Source organism: Alligator mississippiensis, chromosome 2, assembly GCF_030867095.1.
Source record: "Alligator mississippiensis isolate rAllMis1 chromosome 2, rAllMis1, whole genome shotgun sequence".
Taxonomy (NCBI): domain Eukaryota; kingdom Metazoa; phylum Chordata; order Crocodylia; family Alligatoridae; genus Alligator; species Alligator mississippiensis.
In genome coordinates, this window is record NC_081825.1 from 125,304,265 (window position 1) to 125,325,191 (window position 20,927).

General features: G+C 42.3%; 1 protein-coding gene across 27 annotated transcripts in view; it reads right to left on the bottom strand.

Moving 5' to 3' along the window:
- ANK2 (ankyrin 2) overlaps positions 1-20,927 on the bottom strand; it is a 699,650-nt gene that overhangs the window by 84,531 nt on the left and 594,192 nt on the right. For all 27 annotated transcript variants that reach the window (XM_059722122.1, XM_059722104.1, XM_059722109.1 and 24 more), the window contains 3 exons: positions 12,466-12,610; positions 4,388-4,490; positions 3,826-3,929 (listed from right to left, as the gene is read on the bottom strand). In XM_059722122.1, the coding sequence (XP_059578105.1) occupies positions 3,826-3,929; positions 4,388-4,490; positions 12,466-12,610 (352 nt within the window). The remainder of the gene's footprint in view (positions 1-3,825; positions 3,930-4,387; positions 4,491-12,465; positions 12,611-20,927) is intronic.

Here is a 20,927-nt window from a genome sequence, read left to right on the forward strand (position 1 = left end):
CATCTATCAATACTAGACAGACCAAGTTTCTGGGAGTGAAAGGTAACATGGTTTGGGAAAAAAATATTTAAGCAATTTTGCATCACTTACTGGATTTAGCTGCCAAAATAACTTTAAAACCTAAATCTTGGCAATATAAAAAATACATATTTCCTATGTTCACAGAGGTTAGAGAAAACAAAAGGCTAGCAGCACTGGCTATAGCCAGCTATGCTGTTGGCATCTAAGATTCAAACTTTCCTTAGGGCCTTTTTACACGGTAATTTTGGGCAGCTCCTGGAGCTCTTAACCACTGGATTCACCACACATTAACACCTGAAACCAGTTTTAAGCACTCCTTATGCTGCTCCAGGTTACTCACTACAGGGTAGTGAGTAGATCCTTGTTAGCCAGCTCATGTAACACTAAGGCAGGGGTAAGCAACGGTTTTTGGCTGAAGTGCCAAAAAACCCAAAATGCCTACCTTGAAAGGTGCCAGAGTGCCAGCATGCCAGAAAAACAGGTTCGTGGTAGCTGCTGATAGCCACAGAGCCCAGGCTGCTTGCAGCAGGGCTTCCATGCTCCCAGCTGGCTGCTGGGAGCAGCCCAGGCTCCATGGCTATCAGCAACTACCATGAAGCTGGGCTAGCTGCAGGTGGGAGGCTGCAAAAAACTGCTGCATCCCTGCCCTGGCCCTGGCTGTCTCCCAACCCTGGGCTCTGGGAAGATAGCAGGTGCCGGCACTGTACCCGTTGGGGCCGGAGCTGTGGGCAGCGTGGAGCTGGGGCCAGGGCCCACCAGCAGCAAGGGGTTGGGCCTGTGGGGCCAGGGCCCACCGGAAGCCTGGGGTTGGGGCCCTGGCCCTGGCCTCATCCCAGTGCTGCAGACTGCCCTGGCCCAGCAGCGGTGCTGGGCTGGCAGGGGAGGGGGGCGGTGGAGGTGCCGGCCAGGGCCAGGCCCGGGCCCACCAGCAGCACGTGGCTGGGCCTGCTGGCAGCACCGGAATAGGACCGGGGTCTGCACAGGTCGACAGGCCCAGGCCCAGCCCCAGCCTCATCCCAGCGCTGCCGACAGCCCCTGCCCAGCACCAGTGATAGAGGTTCCAGCCGGGGCTATGCCCGCCAGCAGCACTGGGATGCAGCCGGAGCCCGGCCTGCCGGCAGCACGTGGCCAGAGCTGGGGCCAAAGCTGTCTGTAGCGCCAAGATTGGCCCGGGCCCCAGCCTCATCCTGGTGCTGCCAGCAGGCGTGCCCAGCCTCATCCCAGCGCTGCCGATGGTCCCGGCCCAGCACTGGCGATAGAGGTGCCTGCTGGGGCCACGCCCACTAGCAGCACTGGGATAGGGCTGGAGCCGTACCCGCTGGCAGCTCATGCCCGGGGCCGTCTGCAGCGCTGAGGTGGGCCTGGGCCCCAGCCTCATCCCAGCCCACCACTAGCATCGGGATGGGGCCGGGGCCTGCATAGGTTCACAGGCCCAGGCCCTAGCCTCATCCCAGCGCTGCTGACAGCCCTGGCCCGGGCCTGCTGGCAGCACATGGTCGGGGCCATCTGTAGCGTGGGGATGGGGCCAGGGCCTGTGCAGGTCCATGGCCCTGGCCCCATCCCGATGCTACAGATGGCCCCAGCCTAGTGCTGGAGCGGCGATGGTGCCAGCTGGGGCCGAGCCACTGGCAGCACACGGCCGGGCCCAGAGACAGGGCCCATGGCAGCAATGGGGCTGGCTGGGCCCGGGGGCAGGGCCCCTGGTGGTGATGGGGCCGGGCTGCTGGCAGCACAGGTTGGGCCCAGAGACAGGGCCAGTGGTGGAGATGGGGCCGGCTGGGGACGGGCCCGGGGACGGGGCCCACGGTGGCAATGGGGCTGCTGGCAGTATGGGCCGGGCCCGGGGATGGGGCCCGCAGCAGCGATGGTGCCTGCTGGGGCCTGCTGGCCAGCAGCATGGGGTTGGGACTCAGGCCATCAGGGTGCAGATGTGGCCGGGAACAGGGCAGGCCAGGCTAGGGTTGGGGCCAGGGGTCTTACCTGGCCGGCATGGTCAGTGTGTTCCAGAGCCTGGGTCCCTCGGTGGCAACTCTAGGTAATGCAGGGGTCGGCAGCAGCAGATGGCTGTTCCCCAGCAGCCACGTGCTGCTCAATCTGGGCACGCCCCTTCCTGCCTCTTGGGGCGGGAAGCAGCCGTGTGCCAGTAAAAAGCATGCCGCGTGCCATGTTGGGCACATATGCCATAGGTTGCCGACCCCTGCACTAAGGCAATATATCAGCAGCTACTCTAGGTTACACCTTAGTGTAAACACCCTACCCACCCCCCTCACCTGCTGACCCAGATCAGGCCCACTGCCCCCTTCCTGCCCTCCTCAGCACCCTAGATCCCTGCTCACTGCCTCCCCACTGCCCCCTTTTCCCCCCTTATCTCCCCCTTCACCCGCTTACTTGTGGCTGTCCATACAGTTTGTCCTGGGAAAGCAAGCAGGGAAAGGTTAACCTACCCATCCACAGCTCCCACCATCACTGTTCTCTGGACAAGCTCAGCTCTGGACAAGCTCAGCTGGGATAAAAGCAGCAACCTGGCAGCAGAGGCCAAGCAGGCAGGTTAACCCTTCCTTGCCCTTACCTTTCAGCCCTTCAGGGCCCTGCTAGCTTGAACACGTGACTGCTCCAAACTCAAGCAACACTGACACAGATCAACATTGGTGCAGCTCACAGTGTAACATGTAACAGGGCCCTTATGCACCTTTATCAGTCTAACCTGCCATCTCACTGTTGTGCCAGCTTTGTTTCTCTTTGATCCTCTTGTACAAAACAAAGCCACTCAAACTGCCAATAAACAACCTCATTATCTTGTGGTCTATTCAGGATACCATTTCTAAATATTAACTTGGCCAGGCCTGTATTTTAGTCTCTGTCCTGTTCAGGTTTCATAGGGTTAGTAAAAATGCTCCCAAAAAATCACGGGTGGAAATAGTTGAAGGTAAGTGTTCTGGTATGTGTAAACTGAAACATTCATTAGGTTGCTTGAATATTAACTTGATAGCTGACATTTAAAAAAAGTAAAAAACATGATTCATGTCACTAGATTTTGATTCACATAAATCACTAGTATTTACTTTATTTGTTAGGCAGCTAATCTTCATAAGAAGGGGTAGTCTCTTGAGATCATGACTCAGTGATGATGTTTAGAATTCTTTCATATCTTTTATTACATGCTGCTGTAAATGGGGAAGATTCACCTGTCATAGTTGCACAGTGCACTTACCACCACATCTCCCTCATCTGCAATTTCACTGGATCAAGGTCTAATTCTAGAAGCTACTGCAAGCTCAGAATTGCTGTTTTCCCTATCTACCACTGGCAGCAAATGACTTCAGGTGATCTCACAGGAACTTCTCATCACCTAGTAAGATCAGGCCACCAACTCAACTATCAGGAAATACAAATATAAATATATATATATATATATATATATATATAACTATTTATTATTTTATATTTCCTGATATCTGAACTGGTGGCCTGATCCTACTAGATGGTGAGTAAATCCTGTGAGATCGCCTGAAGTTATTTGCCATCAATAGTACATAGAGTGAGCATCATATATAGACATACATACATACATACATACATACATACATATACAGAAAACAGATTCCATGTTCACTGAAGTCCATTGAAAAAAAATCTCAATGATTTTAATGGATCCACATTCAGGGCCACGCTGAGATTTTCTAAACTGGCTGAAAGTAAAATTCAATTCCCAAATAAGCATTAGCTCAAGCTGCTGCACCTTCAGTTATGCTCACTCTGTTTCTTCGTCCTTTCCAATACATATCAATGGATTTGGTTACTCACCCTGAATGAATGGGACTGGAAGAAAGAGCCACATTGTCCAAATTTTCAGTGCCCCAACTTAAGCGATATGAGTTCCTTTCAGCTTCCTTGGCCAGATTTGTTACCTTGACATATGAAAGAATATTTGTTTGTTTTCTTAATTAAAAATAAGTAAACAGACAAACCATAAATAAGTTATTTACATACAAGAGAGCTAACATAATTAATGCTTTAAAAAGGGGTGGGAGGGCAACAGCTACAAATGAGTGATAACGGCATTCAATTATTAAAAACACATTACTGAGTATTTTGTGTTTGTTCAGTGACTGTGCTTTACTAGTCTCCATGAACAGGAATTTTGGGAGTTACCAAGATGACACAAATGTATTCCTGCATTTCCTTTTAGGTTAGAATATATATTTAATATAGTTCATTTAATACCAGTCATAAATCAGAAATACAAAAACAGCAACACACATTGTGCCATGCAGTTCCAGTCGACATCTCTTTCATATTTGCCAAATGATTTCAAATACATGTACATTGTACAACCTGATTTGTAAGACTAAGAGAAAGATCTTACCTGTTGGCTGGGGATTACGACCGTATCATCGATCATGGCACTGTCCCTCAGGTAGGAGGCATGGCTCAGCGTGTGGGACCTGTCTGAACTGAAGGATCGCAGGCTGGTAGGTTGGCAGGATGCCATGGCAATATGTCAGCAGCAGAGATGGTGTTGTGAAGATGTGATGGTGGACCGACCAGCAGAGTGAAAAAAGCATGCTATTAGCAAAAATGATGCAACTTCCAGGGGGAATATAAACTAGCCAGAAGGAAAAATAGAGCCTTGTAAATCTCAGCGTTATGCTAACTTTTTGAGTGTTAGCTGAACCAAAGTCTTTTGATTGACACCTTTAATGTGGTTCACATGAGACCCTAACAGACTAAACTAGATCACAATCTATTCCCGCCTACAAATGTTTTAGTCCAGTGGATTAACCATTTCCCTTATTTTAAGGGAGAGGAATTTCCTCTGATGCCCTTTAAAGAAGTTCTCTCTCCTGATCCATAACTTAATGAAACCACCTGAAAAATTTTTAAAGCAAATATCTGAAAAGATGCTGAAGTAAGCCCCTCTGACATTTCATTCCTATCCAGGCTCTTACTGAAAATTGTGAATGAATAAGGTTTGTTCTGCCCCCCTGGAAGGTACACAGAGCAAGGTGAACTGTGGCCAGCCACATGCTTTCTGCATAAAACAAAGTTTCTCTTCAGTATGCTTACAGCATCTCTAAAAAGGCCATCCAAAATGTGAGCACTGTTTCCCTTGCATGTACACACAGCTCTAGAGAAAACTGGCTGCTGTAGCAATGAGAGATGCAGAAGGCAACAATAAGCTGCTCCCAAGCACCAGCCCAGAATTTAATTGCAATATCTGCTAGCAACAAGCAAAAATCAGAGATGCCAAAACAAAGACATATTAAGCTAAGCTGGGGTTTCTGCCACAGAATAGCATTACTTCTATCTTTGGAATATAACCAATAGTATAGGCAAGTATTTTTTTTCTTTTTTTAAAGGTTAACACTTCACCTTCAGATTTTCCTGAAGGTATACACTTTCCTGTTCTTCTATACCATGGTAGACATATTTCATGTCACTTTTGGAACTTGCCATGTTTTCATCGATCGCACATCTAGAGGTACTACACATGATTATATCAACACTTTTAAACACAGGAGCTGTACAGGATCAGCCCAATCGAGATGTTATCTGTGATTTTTAAGGGGGACAATTCATTTTTAATTGTCATTTAAAATGTTTTTTTGGAAATCAGATTCAACCAACAAATTCAGATCAAAAGATTCATCCAGTAGGTTCTTCCAGGAGCCATACTTTATATAGAAATGGCATGGTGTATTTACATTAGAGATATTTATAGTTATGTGAGGCATGACTAACGTTCTTCCCTGTGCATGTTTAACATGTTATACAGATTGTAGAAAATTGATGCAAAGATAGTGAAAGTATTACATGAGTATGAGTCTTGGAAAAATACTGAAAAAATGTGTGCTGTTAATCTTCTCACTCGCTCTAACTTTGATAATGGTGTAGAAAAACCTAGTAGCATTTCACTTGCATGTCATGAAATATTACTTACTTCAAGTGAGTGGGAAAGCACATATTTGCAAAGATGAAGTATAGTATTTTGCAGGTACAACACATTCCATGGATAAAATTCTGATTCCGTTGGTTGATGGCAAAACATATTGGTTTATGGGTACCAAGAATTCACCTTATTTATTTTTGTCCATCAATAACTTGCTTCAAGTTAAGTAAAGAAGATGTGATTGTATGTCATTTTGAATATGTGTAGTCTTTTTATTGTATTCCAGTGTAACATCATATGAGCAGGTTATATCATGCTTTCCAAAATATTACTAAATGAATATTCATTCTTAGAAATGAAAACAAACATCAGTAGCAGACCCCATTTTTCATCACTAGCTTTTATGTGCTTTAAAGAGTGAAGCTTTCAGAGCTGACTTACAGTGCCATGCAATGCTTGCAAGAGGTTGCCCATCCAAGTCATAGGTCCTGCTATTCAGCTAACTAAATGTACTACTAGACAGCACAAGTAGTGAATGAAATGAAACATACAAAGCTCAGCTACTAATCTCAGGTGATTTTATCCTCATTCTCCTATAGCTACATCACATTGATACTACAATCACAACAACTTGTCCAGTACATACCCAGAATATGGTATATGTACATAAGCACACGTCCAGTACATTGAAGGTATGGACATTACCAAGCCACACAATGACACAAATATGACCGAATCTGTTGTACTTTAGGAGTCTATTGAGATTTTAAACAAAAATTGAAATAGCATTGCCCATTTTCTAAGAACTCAAAGTGCATGTATAGAAATAAGGATTCCAGTACTGAGAGATAGTGGTATTGAGCAGAATTAATTAAGATGCACATGTTCCAATTCTGAATGCACAGGCTCTAAATCTGAAGGGGCTCCTAGGTTAGCAGGACCCCAATCAATGCATTGTGACCATTTGAGAGAGACTACGGTGTGGGAAGCACAAAATGCTTCTTGTTGCCTTAGAACTCTGTGGAAATAACTTGAGTCTCTGAAAACTATATAAACCAGGCTTGAAAACCTTCCCTAACTGCTCTTCTCAATTACAGACAGAAAGACTTTCTCATCAACCATGATGGATTGGTTTGAGGTAAGCGGGGAGGTAAGTTGATCAAATTCTGAATCTCTGACCTTCAAGAAAGAGGTCCAACTGAACCGGATTGCAGGAGGGACACAGATGTGTTTGAATCCGCTCTTGTTCTAAATATATGGAGGAAGAAGCTGTCTAGGACAGTTATTCTTTTTTCTTTGCTTTCATTAATTCTTGTTCCCTTCCCCTTTCTTCTATCCTATACTTTTATACTAAGACAAGTACCATCCATGTATCCTACACTATTTCCTCCTCCAAGCAGCTACCTCTTTAAGCAGAACATGCTTAATGAAGAACAGCCACAAGGTGCTGCAGACAGTGATGAGTTTAGCATCCTCAATAATCAGGGAATAATATTAGAGCCATGTCACCCTGAGTTAATCTGAAGTTCAAGCTAGCGGGCATATCCACACATGCCACTCTATAACTGGGCATTTCCAGTCACTTGAGAATATTACTAACATAAAAGCAATGCCTTTCATTTGGTCCTGTGAAATCAACAAGTCCAGTATATAAGCCTTGCTTCCTAAATTTAACAGCAGGACTCTAAAATGGATGAACAGTGATCGGTGCCAAAAAGGTGCCTTGGAGAAGACATTTTTTTCATGCTGTGTAATACCTACCTGGGCATGGTGCTAATGAAAGCATATGAAAAGAAGAATGAAGGGAAGAGAAAAATAATAAATAGGGAATATGGTTACAAAACAAAAATATAAGCTCATAAAACTGAATTGTTTAATGCATAAAGGGCTGCTTAAAATGATTTGCTGGCTGCGTATGTTGCAGCAAAGAAAATGGAAATCTCCATTGCATTGCACTGAATCTGGTACAGGCATTGCAGCAAAGTTTATTTAAGCAGTGTTAGTGGCAATTCCCATTAATTATATCCTGAGAGAGAAATGGAAAGGTGGTGTTGGAAATATGCATGTTTTGTTTGATCTTGTTCATCATGTCATATTATTGCATTTCAGATTAAAGAGACCCTGATACAAGATGGAGAATTAATTTTCATACTGCAGATAGTGAGACAGATTCTGATCTCAGCTGAGCCAATGTAAATCAAATGATATTTCTGTATGTGTTCTACATTTACACTGGGACCTGAAAATAGGCCAGCATTCACTTGCATGCTCATTCACAGACAACTCTTTGAAAAACAAAAAATTAAAGTAAAAAGAAAAAGGAAAGCCTACAGGATCAAACAGACAGTTTAATAAGTTTGAGAGTTTTTCTTTGTAAGCAGTCTTATAGTCCAAAAGCAGCCTTTGAGACATGAAAGCAGTACAGCCATTTAATTTTCATTGGCTTCTTAGAGCCTTCTAGAAAATAGGAAAGACTCCAACTTTGGCAGACCTAAACGATTAGCATTTAGACATCCTGTGATAACATCAGAATTGTTTCTTGACATCTTCTCTTTCAGAAATGATCCAAGGTCCACTGAATAAACAGAAACATTCCTACACATTTCACAAGGCTTTGAATGATACCATACATGCTGTCCTGGACAGCGAAGGAGGTTTGAAATTGTGAGGCCAAATACTGGATATAGACATTATTTCAGCAAAATTACCCTCTGACTGCATGAAAGTTGGACATTACCAATTTGCATCATATATGATGAATTTTGACTGGAATGCCTAAACATCATTAGCTAATTCTTTTTTGGTGACTCCACTCAGAATGGGAAACATGTCTACCCGTCTGTTTGGGTACGCCATATGCATTTACATTTGCTAGTAAAATACCAGAGTTTGAAAACTGAGACCTGTATTATATTATACATTCCAGTGACATGTTCTCAACTACAAGCAACCTTTTTCAAAGGGTAAAGTGCTATTGTTCCCATTCTTTTTCTTTTTACAACATTCAGCTCAAAAATGGAAATGCAGGCATTGTATCATTCCACAAATACATACAAATCTAGAATTGAATTTATTTTTATCACTGGCTCCCACAACCTGACTATGTATTCTAAGGCTTATTTTTCTGCATGATGCATGCTTTCCTATAGCTATTCTAAATCTTTCTATTATTTAACATTACATCCTGTGCCCTGCTGTGTTAATTCAGTGAGTCAGAGGAGAAAGGATCCTTTTTCCCTCTTAGTATTCAGTATACACACTCATAGAGACCAGCTAACATATTACCCTGAGGTAAGTGGGGAAGCAGAAGACATGGAGGAAGAGCAAGCAGGAGGGGACAACAGGAGAGGTGTTCTCATACTTCTGGAGAAATCGTGGCAATCAACTAGTTACCTCAAGTGCCTGTACACAAATTCACAGAGCCTGGGAAACAAGCAGGAAGAACTGAAAGTCCGCACACAATCATGGAACTATGACGCAATTGGAGTAATAGAGACTTGGTGGGACAGATCGCATGACTGGAGCACTGTCATGGATGGGTTCAAACTGTTCGGGAAGGACAGGCAGGGGACAAGAAGAGGAGTAGTTGCACGTATGTAAAAGAGCCATATGATCGTTCAGAGCTCCAGAATGAAACTGGAGATAGGCCTGTTGAAAGTCTCTGAGTTAAGGTTAGAGGGGAGAGCAATAAGGGTGATGTTGTAATGGATATGTGCTATAGACCACCAGACCCGGAGGAAGTGGTGGATGAGGCTTTCTTCAAACAGCTAGCTGAAGTTTCCCATTCACAAGACCTGGTTCTCATGGGGGACTTCAAACACCCTGGCATCTGCTGGAAGGACAATAAAGCAGTATGCAATCAATCCAGGAAGTTTTTGGAGAGTTGGGGACAATTTCCTGGTGCAAGTTCTGGAGAGGCCCACTAGAAGCCATGCTCTTCTTGACCTGCTGCTCACAAACCGGAAAGAATTGGTGGGGAATGTAGTAGTGGATGGCAACTTGGGCAGCAGTGATCACAAAACGATTGAGCTCAAGATCCTGAGGAAAGGAAAGATGGAGAGCAGCAGAGTAAGGACCCTGGTCTTCAGAAAAGCAGACTTCAACTCACTTAGTGAACTCATGGGCAGGATCCCCTGGGAAGCCAGACTGAAGGCAAGAGGAGTCCAGGAGAGCTGGCTGTACTTTAAAGAAGTCTTACTGAGAGTGCAGGAACAAACCACCCCAACATGCAGGAAGACTAGCAAGTATGGCAGAAGACCAGCTTGGGTTAGCAGGAAACTCTTCAGTAAACTAAGTCACAAAAAGGAAGCTTATAAGAAATGGAAACTTAGGCAAATAAATGGGGAGGAATACAAAAGCATTGCTCAGGCATGCAGGGGTGAAGTCAGGAAGGCCAAAGCACAAATGGAGTTGCAGATAGCAAGGGACATGAAGGGTAACAAGAAGGGCTTCTACAAGTATGTTGGTAGCAAGAGGAAGATCAGGGAAAGTGTGGGTCCCTTACTGAATGTGGGAGGCAACCTAGTGACAGAGGATGCAGAAAAGGCTGAAGTGCTCGATGCCTTTTTTGCCTCAGTCATCATAGGCAAGGTCAGCTCCCAGACTGCTGCACCTGGCAGCACAGTTTGGGGAGAAGGTGAGCCGTGAACAGCGGTGAAAGAACAGGTTAGGGACTATTTAGTAAAGCTGGACATATGCAAGTCCATGGAGCTAGATGGGATACACCTGAGGGTGCTAAGGGAATTGGCTGATGAGACTGCAGAGCCATTGGCCATCGTCTTTGAAAATTCAAGGCAATCAGGAGAAGTCCCAGATGATTGGAAAAGTGCAAACAGTGCCCATATTTAAGAAAGAGAAAAAGGAGGATCCAGGGAACTATAGACGAGCCAGCCTCATCTCAGTCCCTGGAAAGATCATGGAGCAGATCCTCAAGGAAATCATTTCTAAGCACTTGGAGGGGAAGAAAGTGATTAGGAACAGTCAGCATGGATTCACTGAGGGCAAGTCATGCCTGACCAACCTGATTCTTCTATGGTGAGGTGACTGGTTCTGTGGATGTGCAGAGACCAGTAGATGTGGTATACCTTGATTTTAGCAAGGCTTTTGCTACGGTCTCCCACAACGTTCTTCCAGGCAAGCTAAGGAAGTATGGGCTGGATGAATGGACTGTAAGGTGGATAGAAAACTGGCTGAAGCATCAGACTCAGAGAATAGTAATCAAAGGCTTGATGTCTAGTTGGCAGCTAGTATCAAAAGGAGTGCCCCAGGGGTTGGTCCTGGGGCCAGTTTTGTTTGATATCTTCATCAACAACCAGGAAGATGGCACAGAGTGCACTCTCAGCAAGTTTGCAGATGACACCAAGCTGGGGGCAGGTATGCTGGAGGATAAGGCTAGGATTCGGAGTAACCTAGACAAATTGGAGGACTGGGCCAAAAGAAATCTCATGAAGTCCAACAAGGACAAGTGCAAAGTCCTGTACTCAGGATGGAATAATCCCATGCACCAGTACAAACTGGGGCTGACAGGCCGTGCAGAAAAGGACCTGGGGGTTACAGTGGACCATAAGCTGAATATAAGCCAAGCTGAATATGTGCCCTTGTTTCAAGGGCTAACAGCATACTGTGCTGGATCAGTAGGAGCGTTGTCAGCAGGTCAAGGGAAGTGATTCTTTCTATCTGTTCAGCACTGGTGAGCCCACATCTGGAATACTGTGTTTAGCTTGTCCCCCCCCACCTGCCACTACAGAAAGGATGTAGACAAATTGCAGAGAGTCCAGTGGAGGGCAACAAAAATGGTGAGGGGCCTGGGGGACATGACTTCTGAGGAGAGGCTGAGGGAACTGGGCTTATTTAGTTTAGAGAAGAGGAGACAGGGAGGATTTAATAGCAGCCTTCAACTACCTGAAGAGGGGTGTGAAAGAGGATGGAGCTGGACTGTTCTCAGTGGTGGCAGATGACAGAACAAGGAGCAATGGTCTCTAGTTGCAGCAAGAGAAGTTTAGGTTAGATATCAGGAAATATTCTCACTAGGAGGGTAGTAAAGCACTGGAACGGGTTACCCATCCTTGGAGGTTTTTAAGACCCAGCTAGACAAAGCTCTGGCTGGGACAACCTAGTTGGAGACAGTCCTGCTTTGAGTAGAGGGTTGGACTAGATGACCTCATGAGGTCTCTTCCAACCCTAATTTTCTATTATTCTGTGATATTTAACAGAGCTCCAATGAGAAATGGCCAAATCCTTTGTTCTTTTCCTTGTATTCTGCAGTTGGCAACACAAAATGCATTCTACTACAGAACTAAAGCATCTCATTGAACCATGCCTTGAGCTGTCCTGTTCTCTGCCAGCTAGAAGTCAGTCGAGATGATTTAGGTACCATATCGTATAGGCATCACTCTTCCTCCTTCACCTGCCCCAGCTAGAAAGGGCAGTATATCATTCTTATTCTGAAATGATGGTCTTGGTTACAATCCTAATATCAGCAGATTCTTTCTGAGTTTAATTATTTAAGGAAAAAATACTTCCTAAATTATCATGGAAGCCTGTATGTAGAATACCTGTCAGATCGGCCTCCCTCCAAGCTGTATCTCAAGTAGTTCATACCATCTAGAAACTGGCTGCTGGGTAAGGAATCATCACCTAGTTCTTTTAGGTCTTCTGGCCTCAGGTATTCTCCACCATCTCCTGTCATTGTGTCATCACCTTGAAACAAAACACACAAAAAATCCACTGGGATAAGCAACTCATAAGTCTCACATCAGTGATGGGTCAGGGAGTACATTAGCTGGGTGGCACAAAATACTGAAAGATCATTTCTACCCATTAAACACTTCAAACCACAAGCAATTAATATACACTGACAATACGGGCACATCAAGCAGGATAAAATTTATAATCAAAAGTAAGGTGAGTAAGCAATAAGATCTAATTCCTCCAGCTTTTGCCACTGTATAGATCTTTAAGGGCCAATTTCTTCATCCTGTAGATTCTTATCCTTTTTTTGCAGTTTCTTTCTCCACTTCAGCTCCTTGGTCCTAACTACGTCATATGTTCTGGCTAACATAATGGCTCCTTGCAAACATGAAAAATAACAAACATCAGAAGATGCAGCGCATTAGTTCAACCCAGCTCTGCAGAGACTGTATAGATCAGATGCTTCAATGGAGCTTTTTGGCACTTTTATCTAAAAGCTGATTCAATCAGCTATTAGATAAAAGCGCCAAAAAGTCCCACTGAAGTGCCTGGTCTGTACAGATGCTGCAGAGCCTGGTTGAAGTAATGCATTGCTTTTTCTGGGCATGCGCTGAGCTCAGCTCAGGAGTACACCAAATAAAAGGAAAGTGCATTTTTTTTTTTTTCACATTTGCAAGCAGCCTATATGTTGAACCCAGTTACTCTTTTGATTGTTTGGCTTCATCTGCATAAGGTACTTTCTGGCCTTCTGACTAACAGGGGCAAATCTCGGTGTGAAATATCAAATGCTCCAATTATGCATTAGACAATACTACAAAATGGTAAGCTAATGTCAAACCTCCCTGCATGCTTACCAATAATGTATTTAGCACATGGCCTTTGCTCAATCTCTAGGTGCCTTTCACATATACTGGAAATCTAATCATGGGGATGTGGGGCTTGAGAAAAAAAGACTCAGTAACTGTTGCTCATTATTAACCAGGGGAAAACCAAATATTCAATACATATTAACTAACCCTCCAATGCAATATATAAGCCTTTATTTGGCCTCATCCTCTTCCAAAGTGTGGTAATACAGATGCACATTGCAACAGATGCTGGAGGTCAGATTTCAGCTTTTATGTCCAAATGAAAGTAGGGGAGTTCATAAAGAATGTGGTGTGAAGTGAAAACTGATTTTTTCTAAATATCAATTTTATTTTCTAAATGATATGTAGATTCTTTCCACTACCTATTTCTTTAGCAAATTTCCAGTGTGGTCCATTCTTGTACTGGAGAGAATGTCAACTTCAGTACAGACACTAATTGCAAATGATGTCTTCCTAACCTCCACCCAACTTCTTATTATAGCCCTGTGGGCTAAATGCAGTTCACAAAGCTCCAGAATGAGGCTTTCACCAGTAATACAATACATGGAGCCACAAGGTTTCCAAGTTTTCTCACTTCAGGGCTGTAATGGCAAATGGCCAAAAGCCTGAAGCTCACACCTAATTTGCATCAAATGAAGCAGACTGCAGCTAGTAATAGAGAAACAGGGCCTGCAGATAGCTCAGATTCCAACTGTGCTGCTCTACCTTGATCTGTACAGATCAAGAAGCAGCTCTGCATCACTCCAGGGAGTGTGCCTGTGTATTGAAAAACTGCTCTGTTTCTTATTTGCTGCCTTCAGTTTGACAAATGCATATTTCTCTGTGATATGCACTCCCAAAATGCAAACTGAAACCAAGACAAATAAATGAGAATTGTTGTGATAAGCTATAACTTTTAGCAGCTATATTTATGATAATGCATTGTCTTTTCTGTTCAGTTTAACAAGCCCAACAGGCTAAGTGGATCCTAAATGCAGAAATGCTGACATTTCTTTTCCTGGAAAGCTTAATGTTTGACTTAAGTTGAAACCTAGGTTGATCAAACATCTGCAAAATTCAACATCCAAAATCAAATAAATCACGCAGACAAATATATAAAATGGGGCCTAAATCTTTCCAGGGCAACTACAAAACATTTTTAAAATTCCAACTGCAATATTAAAAGAGAAATGCTTGGAAATGGTTCACAGAATATAATAGAATGCATTAAATTGTTGTATATTTCCTTTATTTGTCAAACAATTTCCTTAAAATGTCGTAATATAAATTTGGAGGTTTAGCTCAAATTTGGAAGATATCAAGGCAATCAAACAATATGAATTTCAAGTTATTTTTCAACTAAAAATGTATCATCATGCCAGGCATTTCATCCATAATGGTAACAAAGGTGAAAACCTAATGTCTTTCATCCCCCCTAACATCTCTTCAACAAAATGTCCACGCTTATTTAAACTTTGGTCTCTCAGCTGAGACTGCCAATAGCGGGGCCAATCAGTACTAATTACTTAGTGCAATGTGGACATCTGTGTTCTGTGAACTCTAATGGAACCATCAACTTCCTTTCCAGTAACCTCTGAATAGCCATTAATTGGTAACACTGCTGGCCTACCAGTGGGCTAGCCTTGAATCAGTGACCTGGAGGTGAAATGCAACCTTTCTAATCCCTGGAGCCCTTCCAGCCCTTTTAGCACAATACTTAATGACAGAAACAAAACAAAAAGAAAACTGTGGCCTAGGGTACATACAGATAAGATGTTTCAAATCTGAATGCTCACTGTATATTATCTTAAAGAAGCATCTTACCCTGTTGTGGGGTTATGAGTGTGTTCATGGAGCATTTGTGACTATGAAACAGGAGATACTGAGTTTGTGTAATAGATGCGTATCCGAGAAGTCAATATTGTTATTTACACTTAATGTTAATGATACAGCAATCAGGACTGAGATTCCTACTGTACCAGAGCTATACAGGAACATGGAGATACATTCTTAGATTCATAGATTCTAAGGACCTCAGTAGGCCATCTAGTCCAACCCCCTGCCCTTGGCAGGGAAGAAAACAGTCACCAAACCTGGGGTCAGGTGAAACCAGCTAGGTGCCTGTCCAGTCTTCTCTTGAAGACCCCTAAGGATGGGGCGAGCACCATCTCCCTTGGAAGCCCATTCCAGATCCTGGCAACCCTGACCGTGAAGAACATTTTTCTAATGTCCAGTCTAAACCTTCTCTCCAGTAGCATATGGATATTTTTCTCTCCACTAGCTTATGTCCACTTCGCTTAAAATATCTTACTTGGGTACTTTTACACATTAAATCAGTGTTAATTGTACCAAATGGCAATTTTATAGCAGTGTAAAAATACCTACCCACTTTATTATCCTATAAGTGTATAAGGTATGTATGTAGCATCTTATCTACAAATCTACAATAGTGTTGTCCACTAAGTAATGGCATCCTATTATCAATCACATTTACTACATTCAAATTTATACCACATATTAAGCAGTCCATATTGCACAGAGCACTTGACACTGGTATGTCATGATCTACTCTGCTTGTCTATTAACTTGTAGGTTTCAGTAAAGGTTAGCCAGAAATGGCTTAAGCCCTAATTAATTGAAGAACTCTCTTTCTCTCTTTATTTGCAATCAGTAGTGCTGCAATCAACAGATCCACTTGAGTTACCTTAATAATGAGGTTGCACCCTCTAACATGAGCAAAGGGAGCAGAGAAAACTGGCTGATGGTGCCCTTCTGCATGCCCCAATTAGAAAATGCCTCAGAAGTAACTGCATCACTGTCCCTTGTTTCTCACCTTTCAGAACTCATTAATTATTTTGGCTGGGTGTGCAGCCCTACACAACAGTCCACACTTTAAGGCTTGCTTGGAAGGAGAGGAAAGTAAATAAATGAGCAAAGTGTTATGTGCTTAGACTGACTGAAAGGCAATCTGGGGAAAAGCAGACAAAGACACTATCCCCACAAGAGAAAACATTTAAAATCCAAAACAAAAGTATACTGAAATTATAAATGAATACTGTCTGGTATTTTAGTGCCAAATATATATCCTACATATTTGTTTAGCATTGTTTACAACACTAAAAATATTGTACTAAATGATACAAATTCCAAATAATGCCAAAATGCAAATAATGTAGAAACTGGTCTGGTCCTATGTCACAGTCATCTATTTAGTCCATTATTATGTCTCCAGAAGTGACCAATACCAGATGTCTTATAAGATATAAGAATCCTATAACGTACGGATTTTTTTGTGCAGTATTATAACACTTGAGGGACTTTATTCTTAATGCCAAAGGAGAGGAAGAAAAACTAGGCTTGGATTGTGAGAAATACTATTGAAGTAAGAATGTAGATGCTAAGAATAACAAGAAAATGAAATAAAAAGTAGAAAGAGTCAAGAGTTGTTTTGAGGAAGGCTCAGAGGCAACAAAATGATGGTACAAAACAGAGGTCATGGATCTAGGAGAGGAAAACAGGACATGGTGATTATGAAATACTGAGCAGTTACATAAGTTTTGGGTCACCTGCAACCACTACTAACATTAGTGGCACCTGGACAGGTTTGTGGAACTAGATCTAAGAGGAAAAAGAAGAAATCAAAAAAGAAGAAAGGGAGAAAAATAATGTGTTGGGTACAAAAAAGGTATAGAAAAAACCCAGGAAAGTGAAAATAGGAAATTAAAATAGAACCAAAATACACTTCACTGTCTGGGGACAAAAGAAAGAAGCACTCAAGGTCAAGTAAAAAGCTACTTGGAGACTGTAATGAAGCAGACTGCGATCTCGTAAAGAAACGGACAGTAATGGCAATAGCTGGTTAGTGCTACTATTGTTGCTGTTTTTGTTTATATCTTTAATTTATTTGGAAAACCAATGAAGTAAACTTAAATGAAACTAACACCCATATGTTGCATCTTATCTTCAGTTACATAGTAAATTTCTTGGGATGTGGATTATCTCTATAGTCACATGTGTTTGTGAACACATAGGGCACCTATGCACGTACAATGGGGCTGCTCCAATGTACTGTAAATTACAGTGCATTGGAGCAGACTAGATTAATCAGGTCTGCTGGATCATGGTAATTACCACACTCCAGCAGACTCCAGTGTCATGTGCATCAGCATCCCCATGCTAAAATATTCAACGGGGCACTTTAACAAAAGATCATTCAACAAGCTTTAGTTAAAGTGCCCCTGCTGCCAATTTTCAGCACAGGGATGCTGATATATGTGACGCTCTGGGAGTTTTAATTAGAGCAACTCTTGGAGCCGCTCTAATTAAAGCGCCTCCCTCCCCACTCCTGGAGCATGTGCATTAACACCCATAGAGCCCTGACCCTGATCAAGGTTTCTGGATCCTACAAAATAAATTAGTAATAGCAGCGGAAGTGTGGTTCAACTTCACAGGACTCTGACAGACAGTCTGCTACTGTAGGGAAGTAGAAAGCAGATGGCCTAGCATACAAGGAACAGCCAACACCAAATACTTCCAGACCTCCTGGTATTACTAAAAGTGGAAAAGATTGGACATCATAGTGGCAGATGGACACATCACCCACCACGTACTGGTTAGCTCCGGATGTGCAGCTGCTTAAAAGATTTTTCTTTTCCATCTTTTGCTGTGTAGAGCTTTGTAAGGCTGAAGGGTTAATAGGAAATCCCACTGCTAGCTACATGGAGTTGCTTTCAAATAGAAGCTGCTTTAATGACATTTTAAAAATAACAAAAATTAATCTTTTTGCCTCAGCCAACAATACTCTCTAATGATAACTCTTGCAGCTCTGTGTGTTGTATAAAAATGTTTTCAGCTCTCTATTTTCCATTGTCATGCTTATAGCCTACCATTTCTGAAAAAACTTGCAAAGACATGCATGTGCTCTACAATTTCAAAAGTATTTAAAAAAAATGAGATAACGGATTTCAGTTTCAAATGCCTATAAGCAATGGAGGACACATCTTGACAATGTTTCAGCACCTTTGCAGGTCCTGTGTTTGCTTTTCTATGATTCTATACATTATGGCAAACTACCTACATCGGATGGACCTTGTTTTACATATATGTAAAATGGTAAATAATTCCCTACCTAAAATTGCAGTTAGTTATTGGCTTTTTTTAAAAAAAATTGGATCTGTTAGGCATTCATCACACTGGCCTGAGCACTGCACACAGTCAAGAAAAGGGATTTTGTCATTCACTATACATAGGCAGTTCATTTGGAGGGAATCAGGCATTACTTTTAATGGAAACATAAGTTCTAGGATGACCACAGCTGTCTTTCAGCTGCATAATTTTTCTATGGATAAGAATAATATTTCTATCCAAGAAAGCCAACAGAACAGGTTAAAAAAAAAAGGGGGGGGGGAAAGGGCGGGATGAGAGAAAGAGAGAGAGAGGGTCTCATAAAAAAATTACCAAAATATTTTTTAGTACAAGTTCCAGATATACTTATGTTAATCTGCCAAAAACTTTTTTTTTTCATTTGCAGCATTTCGATCTACGTACTGTACAGCTCTCCATAGGGGATCTGTATGTGAGAAATAACAACAGCTATAGCATATGTGAATTCTTTGTGGAAAATATACTCCACAGGCATCTTGAATGACAAGTATATTACAGATCTCCCCTGTGAATCTACTTGGAAGCTGTTGGTTCCCCAGTGTGTCAATCCTCCACTTAATGTACTGCACACATTAGACAACAGTTTTGGCTAATGCATTAGTGGGCATAACACAGCTGCAGATTTCTGCATTTACAGGCAGCCATGTTGTATGGTTTGAATCCTTGAGTATTCCACAGTTACATGATTGCACAGGCACATCACATCATGTCAGCAACTAATAACTTAGCGAAGCACTTAAGGAAAGATAGAAAATGAAGCAAATGGAATGGAAAGACAACATATCTGTCTCTTGGGATGGAATGTGTCACCAAGTGCACTGGCCCTAAAGAACCTGTACTCTAGGGAGCTGGAAGGGAAGGATAGCTGGAATGTGTCCCCTCCTTAAGTAATCCACAGAAAAAATGACTTCTAGTATATGACAGGTGTCCACTAAGGAACTCTTGAAAAGCTGTGAACATAAAAGTGGTTGATAAAGAAGACAAACACTGCTTTTTTAGACTATCATAACATTTGCATAGTCCTCCATGCCACAGAAGTCTTAGTAGGTAACAAGTGCTGAATGGCATTCTGACAAATCATAGGTGCAGTAGTTTTTCTGCACAAAGTAAAACAAAGTTCTACAGCAAGAGTCTGCCAATAGAAGTGCGCTTATATAAAATTGCTTTCCAGCACCCAAGCACCAAAACTTATGATGCCAGTCTCATTCTACAAGGTTTTATTCCATGCCTGTTCAATATACCTCCTCCTTTTGCTCCAGTCAAGTCTTATTGATTTCCACACACTTGAAGGTTGAATAGCCCTATCAGAAGACATAGAACAATATCCAGACGTCTCTGGGGCAAAAAATGCCTTTAACAAGATCTCTGTGGAAGGATGTTTGAGAGTATATTTATCAATTCACCCACCAAAATAATGCTCTATACATATGGATGGAGAATGGTCACAAAACAAGAAATTTCACTGCAAAATGAAGAGTTCCCATTAGTCACAAAGCAAAGACGGCTTAGATTAACCCCAAACAAGTTACAGCTTTTGTGACTGCTGGAAGGAAAGAAATGGTTCTTTGGATTTCTACTCAGTAACATAAAATGCATCACTAAGTTAAAGAAGAAAAAATAACGTTATATTTTTTACCCAACACTTTTGTAACATGTTCCATCCTAACCTATGTTGCAAAAGCACAATCCACAGGAATTTTGGAGACTTAAGGGAAAACATCTGTGACATTTCATTTAAAGTGAGTAATCATATTTTAATGACTGGTGGAATTCACATTAATCAGTGTTGACTGGTGGAACCACTAGCAAAAAAAGAACCACTCAAAGTCATTACGGAAAATGCAAGAATAGCTAGCAAGCAGTGCTATAAAAGTTATCCAAAATTATATTCTAAACCCTGTGGAGAGTGGGAATAATTCCTGGCTGCTACTGCTCTTTAAAAATGGGTTTCAAGATTCTGTTCAAATGTGTGAAAATAGAAAAATATTCTCTTTTCCTAAGTGTGCTAATCTTGATTTAGATAGCAACAGAACTAGTAGACTGCTACAATAAACAAGTATGTATAATTGCATCCTGCTGGATTTTCACCTTATGGAAAAAAATAGAGGTGCACTGATACATTGGTCAGATATTAAATCAGCACCAATATAAAGAAAATTGACTATATCGGAAACTGGCCTGAAGTGGCCAATAATTTGGCCGATAAATGCCCCCTGCATGCGTGCAGCTGCTGTGCAGCATGCAGGCAGCGAGGAGCAGAGCCAAGAAGCTTGGAGAGCTGCCTCCAGCTGGTAAGTCTGTTGTGGTGGAAGGGG